At 47.4% G+C, this 12,057-nt stretch overlaps 1 protein-coding gene across 1 annotated transcript in view; it reads left to right on the top strand.

Moving 5' to 3' along the window:
• LOC138774378 (interferon-induced, double-stranded RNA-activated protein kinase-like) overlaps window positions 1-11,810 on the top strand; it is a 50,360-nt gene extending 38,550 nt beyond the window's left edge. The window contains exon 18 of the mRNA XM_069955172.1: window positions 10,084-11,810. Coding sequence (XP_069811273.1) covers window positions 10,084-10,194 — 111 coding nt within the window. The 3' untranslated portion in view covers window positions 10,195-11,810. The remainder of the gene's footprint in view (window positions 1-10,083) is intronic.
• The last annotated feature ends 247 nt before the right edge of the window (window positions 11,811-12,057 follow it).

Genomic DNA, 12,057 nt, shown 5'->3' with positions numbered 1-12,057 from the left:
CACCAGCCACATTGCCTCTTCTCTTTGATCTGGGTGAAGTGAGGCCTCTCGGTTCCTCAGGTAAAACAGTAAGGGTTTCTTCTACCCCTGGTGTATGTAGGACATCGACTGCCTACATGACTCACAGTGCTGCTTTAGGACTTCTCCTTCTGCATCTGCCCATGGCCAACATGGCTAGTATTTAGTCTTCTCTCTCTTAGGCAGCTGCAGTCTCACAGGGTAAGGATTCCTGTTTATTGCCTGTACTGTTTCTCTACCGTCCTAAGCCTAGGTGTATGGTCCCTTTGTGGTCTAGCTTCTCCAAGTGTCCTTTTTTTGGCCATATGGACTATGAAGCATTGTTGTTCTCAGTTCAGGGTTTTGCAGTGCTCCCGCATACACAGTTATTCCTACGCTCTGGAGTAGCACACTGTTGTGCATGACCCCCCTATCCTAGGTTTGGTTTTTTACTACTCAGTCAGGAAATCTTCAAGCAGTCCTTCTCTCCTCCGTGAGGATGGAATATTTAGTATAATAGGTATCCTACAGTCCTCCAGAGGACTGTTATTCCGAGATTGCTTCTTCCGACAGGCAGGTGTGGGTTTTCGGCCCTCATTGGCCTCTATGAGCACTCCTGCTTGACTTGCTTGTCCTTGGTCTTCTTGTTGACCTGCCATGCTCTCCAGATGGGACTCCCGGTCCCCCTCCCTAATCTTGTCTCCCATGTGGAGTCCTCGAGAACTTCTCCCTTAAAGATTTCCTCTACTTGCAAACAGGGTTGTTCACTGGCCTATGTCTGGCCCTACCTAAGGCTCTATCGTCTCCGAACCTATTGCATTCTGGCCAGGCTTCATTTGTTCGGCAAGTTGCCAATTCTCGATCATCTTTTCTCATTCACCATTAAAGTCCCCTTTGTTTTCCTGTTGCTCTGTCCACCAGAATGCATCTGGCTCTCGCCTTTCCAATTGCCTAGGGATCCGGTTGAGCTGGTTGATCCGCTAATATCTTCAATGTGGCCATTGGATCCCGTATAAGGTTCCTTTCTCAAGCAATGTCTCTGCTCACCCTTTGAGGCGTTGGTTTCTAGATCTAGTCTACATATGGACTCTAGTCTATGTATTAATTGTTGTTCCCATTGTCCTGTGACAACTCCCGTGCCCATCAGCCTTACCTCGACCTCCCTCAACGGTTTTCTTCTTTGACTCCATGCTCTTGAGTACCTCTAGGCTTCCTTGGAGCGGAGTGTTTTATATGATCGACCTCCTTTCTAAGGCTTTAACAGCCCATGGAGTTGTTTTTTTCTCGTGCGTCTTATTGGGGGACACAGATACCATGGGTATAGGCTGCTGCCACTAGGAGGCGCTGACACTAAGAGAAACAAAGGAAGTGACTCCTCCTGAGCAGGATATACCCGCCCACAGGCACTGAGCTAAACCAGTTTAGCTTAGTGTCAGTAGGAGGCAGACACAGGTCTGGGTTCTCCAGACCAGTTTCTTCCTTTATGTTTAGTTAGTTGGTTTTTCTTTTTCCTTCTAGGTCCTATGGATTCTTGGGCACGGTGGGTTATCTAAAACTCACCCTGATCCCCCCACTATGCGACCAGGGAACAGACCATAAATGTAAATGGGCTGTGACCCCTCGGTCGCCACCGGCCGGCAACGTGACACCAGGGCCCCAGATCAGTCTGACTATCTGGTCGCCTTTCTGCGGACTCTGTATCCGCACAGCCCCTTCCCGCCTCGCCCCCCAAAGCTTGGCGCGTTAAGGTGAGGCACCCACCGGCTGAAGACGACAATGGTGAGTATGTGCTCCTATATAGGTGAGTATATTCCCCCTGCCCTCCCTCCCAGGCCGCCATTTTACTCCACATAGGCAGCTCTCCCTCTCCAGTCACTTGCAGCCCTCCCCAGGCAGATACTCCTCTCCCCTCAGTCGGTAGCAGGCCAGCCCTCTCCACCATTTTATTTTTATTAGTGTCTCTCTCTCTGGGTGCCACTGTGAGGGATGTTCCTCCCCTGACTGGGTGCTGCGCAGGCCGCAGCTTCCCGCACTTTTCCTTTTCATGTGGCTCTAGAGACCATACTAAAGGATGCTCCGCCCCTTTTCCCTAAGCCCCGCCCCTTACCGGGTGCCGCGGCATCCTGCCCTTTTTTCCCTATATTGTGGCTCTCCAGAGTACACACAGGGCTACCTCCGCCCCCTCCTGATATGCCCCGCCCCTTTTCGGGCGCTGCGCGGCCCTCTTCATTACTTCTCATTATGTTTGGCTCTCACTGGAGCCTGCTCTGGGGATGCCCCGCCTTCTCAGGTAAGCCCCGCCCCTTCCGGGTGCCGCGCGGCCCGGAGAATTGCGCCTTTTTTCTTAACTGTGGAGCCTGCACTGGAATGCTCCGCCCCCTCCCGGCAGGCCCCGCCCCCTTCGGGAGTCGGGTGGGCCTCAGCATCCCACCTTAATCTTACCTGTGGCTCTCCGTGGAGCCTTCACAGTAAGATGCTCCGCCCCCTCCCGGTAGGCCCCGCCCCTTTTCGGGTGCAGCGCGGACCGTGGCATTCCCCCTTTTGGCTCTCTCCAGAGCCTGCACTGAGGGATGCTGCTTCCCCCTCCCCCTGCCATGTGTGTGTGTGCGGTCTCCTGATGGAGCTACCACACACACTGCCCTTCTATTCCAGCAGCTTGGGACACTTGATGCATCTCTCCTGCCACCTACTGGTGGAAGTGGTTATTACACCATTACATATATGAGAATGGCTTGCATCATGTTTTATTATGGCCAATGTTCCATATAATGTTCCAGCAACCCTTGGTCTGCAGATCCAGCATTTTTGGTGCTGGTTGACACCTCTGTGTCAGATTTTATATATATAAGATTACATTAATACTTATATACAGACACTCTGGTTCCCCTCCAACCACATACGCACAGACATATTCCCCATCACCATACAGTGTTTCTGTGCCCTCAGTGAGATCCTCTGCTACATGGTGTCACGAGAAGTTCATGGAACCAGACACGTTACCCGCTATCCAGGCGGTGTATCTGTGCTCTGAGCAGAACCCTCTGCTACATGGTGTCACGAGAAGTACATGGAACCAGACACGTTACCCGCTATCCAGGCGGTGTATCTGTACTCTGAGAACTCTCTGCTACATGGTGTCACGAGATGTTCATGGAACCAGACACATTACCCGCTATCAGGTGGCGTACCTGTGCTCTGAGAACCCTCTGCTACATGGTGTCACGAGAAGTACATGGAATCAGACACGTTACCCGCTATCCAGGTGGTGTATCTGTGCTCTGAGCAGAACCCTCTGCTACACGGTGTCACGAGCAGGACACGGAACCAGACATGTTACCTGTTTCCAAACAGTGTATCTGTGTTCTGAGCAGAACCCTCTGCTACACAGTGTCACGGTAAGTACACGGAACCAGACACGTTACCTGTTTCCAGACAGTGTATCTGTGCTCTGAGCAGAACCCTCTGCTACACAGTGTCATGGTAAGTACACAGAACCAGACACGTTACCTGTTTCCAGACAGTGTATCTGTGCTCTGAGCAGAACCCTCTGCTACACAGTGTCATGGTAAGTACACAGAACCAGACACGTTACCTGTTTCCAGACAGTGTATCTGTGCTCTGAGCAGAACCCTCTGCTACACAGTATCATGGTAAGTACACGGAACCAGACATGTTACCTGTTTCCAGACAGTGTATCTGTGCCCTGAGCAGAACCCTCTGCTACACAGTGTCACGGTATGTACATGGAACCAGACACGTTACTCGTTGACAAACTATCTCTGAGCAGAACCCTCTGCTACATGGTTTCACAAGCAGGACATGAGACCAGACACATTACCGTTCCTAAGGGGACTACTGTGTTCTTGAGGCAGAATCCTTTGCTAAATGATGTCGCAAGCAGGACATGGAACCAGACACATTACCTATTACTATGCTGTGTTCCTGTGCTCTCACAACAGAACCGTCTGCTACATGGTTTGTTAGACAGGTTATGGGACCAGACTCATCACCCATTGCCAGTCGTTGTTCCGGTGTTACTCAGAGCTTCCAGTCCTGTCACTCACATCACCCATTAGCGGGCGGTGCTTCAGACCTGCCTCTCATCTTCATGACATAGATTCCTTTACTACATGATGTCACAGACATAGAACTGGACATGTTACCCCCTCCCAGGTGGTGGTACAAGGTTATTCAGACCTCTCCCCTCTGCTGCATGATATGGCTCCAACTACATTACCTGTAGTTCGGTGTGCACAGATTGTGGTATTCTGTTACACGATGTAATACACAACCTTCAGGTTTGCTCACTATCCTGGTGATGCTGGGCAGTTCTCGTATCCAGTCCTCATTTACATTGGGACACAGTCCTGTTCTCTTCCCTGCTCCCAGAGCACACACTGTAGGCTTCTGTTTACAGGTCTGACCAGGCACGTTACCTGTTTCCAGTCCAGGTATTTGTATCTCTTGAATGCTGGTCTTCTGTTACTTACTGCTTGCAGCTACTCTGCTCGTGTTACCCTGTATATTACCTTTCATCCTCGTAGGACTTCCATGATCTGTGCCTGTCACTTCAGGGGATCATCATGGGGTAACTTGTTACTACACCATGTTGTCTTCTATATGTTTCCACTAACAAGTCTCATTACCTGCTCTCAGGCAGCGTAACCTTGTTGTATTCCTCTTGGGCTGTATCGTTTCTAAAGCCCAAGCATCCTGCTACGTGTCCCACTACACGAGGTACAGAACCCCTCGCTTTACCTGCCCCTGGACTGTTGGACTCTCATACTCTGGTCCTCTGAGTGGCCGGCAGCATACAGATCCGGTCACTATTTCATCCTGGTACTGTCAGGGTAGTTCTTCTGTCCTTTGTCTGGGCATAACTACCATGTTCTGGCATTTGTCTCGCTGGCTGTTCCCCAGTAGTATGGCTTGAATTGCTTAGGCCGTCCCCTCTTTGATCTGGATGAAGTGAGGCCTCTCTGCTCCTCAGGTAAAACAGTAAAGGGTTTCTTCTACCCCTGGTGTATGTAGGACATCAATTGCCTACATGTCTATCACAGTGCTACTTTAGGACTTCTCCTTCTGCATCTGCCTATGGCCAACATGGCAAGTATTTAGTCTTCTCTCTTAGGCAGCTGCAGTGTCACAGGGTGAGGATTTCATGTTTACTGCCTGTACGGTTTCTCTACCGTCCTAAGCATAGGTGTATGGTCTCTTCGTGGTCTAGCTTCTCCAGGTGTCCTTGCTTGGCCATATGGACTATGAAGCATTGCTCTCAGTTCAGGGTTTTGCAGTGCTCCCGCTTACACCATTACTCCTTCTCCCTGGCTTAATGCACTGTTGTGCATGACCCCCCCATCCTGGGTTTGGTTTTTTACCACTCATTCAGAAAATCTTCAAGCAGCCCTTCCCTCCTCCAGGAGGATGGAATATTTAGTATAAGTATCCTCCTGAGGACTGCTATTCCGTAATAGCTTCTTCCGACAGGCAGGTGTGGGTTTCTGACCCTCACTGGCCTCTATGAGCACTCCTGCTTGAATTCCTTGTCCTTGGTCTTGTTGTTGACTGGCCATCCCCCTCCCTTATGTTGTCTCCCATGTGGATTCCTTGAGAACTTAATCCCTTAAGGGTTTCCTCTCCTTGGAAACAGGGTTGTTCACTGGCCCATTCTGGCAGGACTTACATTTGCTGTTCTGCTCTTACCAAGCAACGTCTCTGCTCACCCTTTGAGGCGTTGGTTTCTGGATCTAGTTTACATATGGACTCTAGTCTATGTATTACCTGTTGTGCCCATTGTCCTGTGACAACTCCCATGCCCATCAGCCTTACCTTGACCTCCCTTGACAGTTTTCTTCTGGGACTCCAGGCTCTCGAGTACCTCTAGGCTTCCTTGGAGCGGAGTGTTTTATATGATCAACCTCCTTTCTAAGGCTCTAACAGCCCATGGAGTTGTTTTTTCCCCGGCTTACCGGCTTTCCTCTGCTCCTCTTTTCTGCCGGGCACTGCGGGGTACCAGGTACTACTGTACTCCTTCCAGGACAACTTACTCAAGATTCTGATCTTGTTTTTCCTTCCTTCCCTGGACTGCATTATGCTTGGACAGCTTGATTCTTCTTATTAACATGTGTTTCTCAGATGGGATAACTCATGTCATAGGCCATGGCTTCTCTTGTGCTCAAGTTTTGTCTTCTCAGTGAAGACTGTACTCCTAGGCCCATGGAGCTTCCAGCCTGGCCATTCTTCCCAGCTCCATAGTCAAGGACGCAGCTTCTCCTGCATCTCATGTGGCACCTTCTATGAGAGACGCTCAGTCCTCTCTCTCCTTTATTTGACGCCTTAGACCTCTATGTGCCATGAAACATTTTCCAGTCTCTCCCGTCATGGTTGTATTTGCCTTTTATTCTATTCTACCTCAGAGTAAGTCCCTGCCGCCTGTGGTCACCCACTTGGCTGGGCGTCTGCTTTTTTTCCCCACATCTAGCCTACTAGTTCTGTTGGACTCGATGTTACATCATGTTGCTGGCTTCCAGGATGGACACAACCCACTCTGTCTGCCGTGCAGCACGTTGCTCCAGGGACTAGACATTTTTTCCTTTGCTGCGGACCTGTAGGGGTTTTCTCTGATGCATTCAGCATCATCCCTTGCTCTATTCCTAGTTGATGGTTGTGTTGGTGCTATTCTGTGCCTTCTCACCAAGCGCTCTTGTCTAGCGGTTATCTTTCCCACCCCATGGACTGCTTTTGGACGTCCCATGGTATCTGTGTCCCCCAATAAGACGCACGAGAAAAGAGGATTTTTTACTCACCGTAAAATCTCTTTCTCGTAGTCTTCATTGGGGGACACAGCACCCACCCATTTTCTTTTGGGGTTTTTCCTCGGTATGGTAGTTTTCTCCGTTTTTGGTGTTATTCCTACTTTACCTGTTCTTGACTTCTCCTACTGCTCTTGTACAAACTGGTTTAGCTCAGTGCCTGTGGGCGGGTATATCCTGCTCAGGAGGAGTCACTTCCTTTGTTTCTCTTAGTGTCAGCGCCTCCTAGTGGCAGCAGCCTATACCCATGGTATCTGTGTCCCCCAATGAAGACTACGAGAAAGAGATTTTACGGTGAGTAAAAAATCCTCTTTTCCCGGCCTACCGGCTTCCTCTGCTCATCTTTTCTGCCGGACACTGCGGGGTACCTGGTACTACTGTACTCTTTTCAGGACAACTTGCTCAAGATTCAGATCATGGTTTTCTTTTCTCCCTCTCCTTCTTTCCCTGGACTGCATTACGCTTGGAAAGCTTTATTCTTATTAACATGTATGTGTTTCTCAGATGGGGTAACTCATGTCATAGGCCATGGCTTTCTCTTCTCAGTGAAGACTGTACTCCTAGGCCTATGGAGTTTCCAGCCGGGCCATTCTTCCCTGCTCCATAGTCAGGGACGCAGCTTCTCCTGCATCTCATGTGGCACCTTCTATGAGAGACTCTCAGTCCTTTCTCCTTTATTTGACGCCTTAGGCCTCTAGGTGCCACGAAACATTTTCCAGTCTCTCCCGTCATGGTTGTATTTGCCTTTTTTCTGTTCCACCTCAGAGTAAGTCCCTGCCGCCTGTGGTCGCCTACTTGGCTGGGCGTCTGCTTTTTTCCCCACATCTAGCTTACTAGTTCTGTTGGACTCAATGTTACATCATGTTGCTGGCTTCCAGGAAGGCCACAACCCACTCTGCAGTGCAGCACGTTGCTCCAGGGACTAGACCTGCTTTCCTTTGCCGCGGACCTGTCGGGGTTTTCTCTGACGCATTCAGCATCCTCCCTTGCTCTATTCCTAGTTGATGGTTGTGTTGGTGCTATTCTGTGCCTTCTCGCCAAGCGCTCTTGTCTAGCGGTTATCTTTCCCACCCCATGGACTGCTTTTGGACGTCCCATGGTATCTGTGTCCCCCAATAAGACGCACGAGAAAAGAGGATTTTTTACTCACCGTAAAATCTCTTTCTCGTAGTCTTCATTGGGGGACACAGCACCCACCCATTTTTCTTTTGGGTTTTTCCTCGGTATGGTAGTTTTCTCCGTTTTGGTGTTATTCCTACTTTACCTGTTCTTGACTTCTCCTACTGCTCTTGTACAAACTGGTTTAGCTCAGTGCCTGTGGGCGGGTATATCCTGCTCAGGAGGAGTCACTTCCTTTGTTTCTTTCTTAGTGTCAGCGCCTCCTAGTGGCAGCAGCCTATACCCATGGTATCTGTGTCCCCCAATGAAGACTACGAGAAAGAGATTTTACGGTGAGTAAAAAATCCTCTTTTTAGGTGCCCAGAGAGTCTACAAACAGCTGACCTTCATGTCACCTCTTCCTGCTCCCTCATCTCCCTCGGCCCCTACTCCCTTCATAGGCTTACAATGGAGAGAGCAGAACCCGTCTTCACTGGCTTCTCTGTAATGAAGACGTGTTTGCCTGATAATGGACAGATAAGAAGTCAGGGGGGGAGGCTGGGAGATTGCTTCTTGAGCACAGAAGGAGGCTTTTTTGGCTGATGAAACCTATTACAGAGTTTCTTAAAATCGCTTATACTACTGATTTCTGCAATAAAAAAAAAACATGACAGTTACTCTTTAAAATGTTTATGTGAATCCTCTCAAGGTCTTATTGACAACACTGTTCTAAACAAATCCCCTTCCCAATACCACCCTATTTCTAATGTACATGTATAACCTATCTTGCACCCCCTTCCCTGTCTTTTTTCTCATTCTTATCTACTCTGGATATCTAAAATCCTGTACTTTGGGTCCACTCTGATCAAGCTCCGCTCCCTCTCTTTCCCTTGCTTTGTAGTCACTGGACATGGGATCTCCTCTCTGGGGGGCTGGGTTAGCTGTCTATTGACTTGAAGACATGATCTGTATTATCTCCATGCACCTGTGTTGCTTGCATAGACTTACATGTGACCTGTTTCTGTAATATGAAAAGTTATAGTTCTATCTCTGCTTGCGGTCAGTGAATGCAGGCATATGTACCTGTCTGTGTCACATTTCTGTATATTGTAAGTGGTATGGATGTTCTTAGAGTCTGGATGGACCCAGAATGTTTTCATCCACAGTCAGCAAGCAGAGATCTAAACCTACACTACACCCCCCATTCCCGGCAAACAGATGCCTGTTATGTAGCACATAGCTACACCATGCGCATGTAAGCTCTGCTACATCATCAATTAGTATGGAATACATACTGGGGTGATGTGATGCACAATCTGTGATAAAAAAAAACAGTCCTGTGTTTACCGTGCAATAGTAATGACAGCAGTGGTCAGGAAAGAAAGCTAAGGGGGCGAATACGCAAATGGACCAATGAGGGAGATGCATGATGGGAAATATTGTTTCCTATCTTGGATATAGATCTGCTTTTAGAAAAACTTGTCCCTCAGAAATGGCAGCAGCTAGAAAGATAAAATACTCAGGGGGACTATGTGAGTAAGACCAGCTAGCATTTCATTTTAGGTGGATAACCCCTTTAAAGTTAGTGGGGCCTGTGTCTGTCCATGCACATACAGTGGGGAATATAAATATCTTATACACTGCCAATTTTGCAAGTTTTCCCACCTACAAAGAATGGGGAGATGTGTAATTTTTATCGTCTGTACACTTCACCTGCGAAAGACGGAATCTATAGAACAAATCCAGAAAATCACAAAAACATGATTTAATAAAATAAAATAATTAGCATTTTATTGTATGAAAAAGGTATTTGATCACCTAGCAACCAGCAAAAATTCTGGCTTTCAGCACTTATTTCTACTCTATGTAATGCAAAATAATAAAAAATCATACAATGTGATTTTCTGAAATCTTTTTATAAGTTCTGTCTCTCATAGTTGATGTGTAACAACAATAAATATTACAGATCTCTCCATACTTTGTAGGTGCAAAACGTGCAAAATCAGGTTTATTAAATGCTTATTTTCCCCACTGTATATGGTACCATGTGCCATGGATGTGATGTGAATGACACCTAAGATACAAAAAATGTTCTGTGCACTAAATTTTATGTTTGACTTCAGGTAAATATCTAAGTCATAATTGCTTTGTTTTTATGTTTTCTCCCTAATTTAAGGAATCAATTATCAAGTTGATGTTGTCAAAGGAACCTAAGAAAAGACCAAGTGCCACCTATTTGAGGAAATATTTTGGAGAAAAATCTCTTCTTTATTCAAAAACCCGATAGGCTATAGCGACACGTGACTCGATGAAATGCTAGCCTTCACTGGAGAACCAATAACTACAAACGTCATTAAGAAAAAATCACAGCATAGCATAATTTACGCACACCTAAGATGAGTCCTTTTTACACCCAGGATTTTATACTCATTACAGTTCATGAAAAAAATCGACCTCTGTCATGCATCAGCAGTAAAAGGTTTTTCAAAGTCTACACTGATAGCCTATCCTTTGGGTAAGCTTAAAGTGTCCCTGTCATTAAAGGGGTAGTGCGGTCTAAAACATTTTTTTCACAAAATAACACACATTACAAAGTTATACAAACATTGTAATGTGTGTTGTTTAAGTTAATGGCCCCTTTCCCTATGTTTCCCCCTGCCAACCTCCACCCCCTGACCGCGGACCCGAAAGTGTGATGCAGTATACTTACGGAATCACTGTCGACGCCGGCCGCCATCTTGGGACAATCATGTCATCTTCAGGAGGCCGGCCTGACTGCTACAGCCCTCCCTCATGCCGACCCCCTCCAGCGCGTCATCAGCTGAGCATAATAGTAAAATCAGCTGATTGATTTTAGGGTGCACACTAAGGAATTCTCCCGGGATAACTTGCTGCAGATTCCGACGCTTGTCCCCGCGAGCTCCTGCTTAAATCTCCGCCCGTCCCATAGACTCTATTCTATGTTCAGGGAGTTTCCCCCGTCTGCCCAAAGATTGAAGGTGTCTATTCTTTGGGAGGACGCAGAATCTGCCTGACCATAGAATGGAGTCTATGGGACAGGCGGAGAGTGAAGCAGGAGAGCGTGGGGACAAGCGGCGGAATCCACGGCAAGTTATCGGTGAGAATTCCTTAGTGTGCCCATACCCTTACAGATCCTTAGTTACAGACAGTATTATAGCCCAGAACGATTTCATAGTCCTTGTCATCAATTACAACTGTTGACAGACGGACCTGTAACTGCTGGTCTGGGCCCTTTTAATGTAGAATAACAGTGTTGACGCCATCATATTGCTGTTCATAAAGTAAGCAAGCATACAGGCTTAGGCTATGTTCACACTACGTAAGTCTCCGGACGTAGGGCGTTCCGTGAATAAGTGGCCGGAGATTTACGTAGTTTGCGGATAATGGAAAGTATACGATGTACGGCTGCACAGTTCACACTACGTACGAACTTACGCCCGTATCGTACGCCGCGCCGTAAAAAAATGAACCAGACCATTGTTTGAGGACGAAAATGCCGTAACTTACGCCCGTAGCGTAACATGCGGTCCCGTCTGTAGTGGCGATTTCTTCAGTTTTCTACTTTTCTTTGCCGATCCAAAAGGTTCTGTGGGATGTCCGGCGCTAGGCGAAGATTTCCAAGTAAAAGACCGCTGTCAGATCGCTACGTAGGGCGCTCGGGAAGCGTAAGTAGACTACGGGCGTAAGTTCGGAGTCCGTACGTAGCCAGCCGCAACTTGCGTAAATTCCCGGCCGAAGTTTAACACGTATATGTCCGGCCGCGAAAATATACGTAGTGTGAACATAGCCTTAAGTACTAAATGTGCCGCTGGTCTAAGTTCCGATCAGTAAAAATAAGTAATTTGTTTGGGAAGTTAATTAGCATATTAATTGTATGTTAAAGCTGGGTTCACACTACGTATATTTCAGTCAGTATTGTGGTCCTCATATTGCAACCAAAACCAGGAGTGGATTAAAAATACAGAAAGGCTCTGTTCACACAATGTTGAAATTGAGTGGATGGCCGCCATATAACAGTAAATAACTGCCATTATTTCAATACAACAGCCGTTGTTTTAAAATAACAGCAAATATTTGCCATTAAATGGCGGCCATCCACTCAATTTCAACATTGTGTGACCAGATCCTT

This window comes from Dendropsophus ebraccatus, chromosome 15 (genome assembly GCF_027789765.1).
Source record: "Dendropsophus ebraccatus isolate aDenEbr1 chromosome 15, aDenEbr1.pat, whole genome shotgun sequence".
NCBI lineage: Eukaryota > Metazoa > Chordata > Amphibia > Anura > Hylidae > Dendropsophus > Dendropsophus ebraccatus.
The sequence above is the reverse complement of the archived record's forward strand: the minus strand, read 5'-3'. Positions and strand labels throughout refer to the sequence as shown.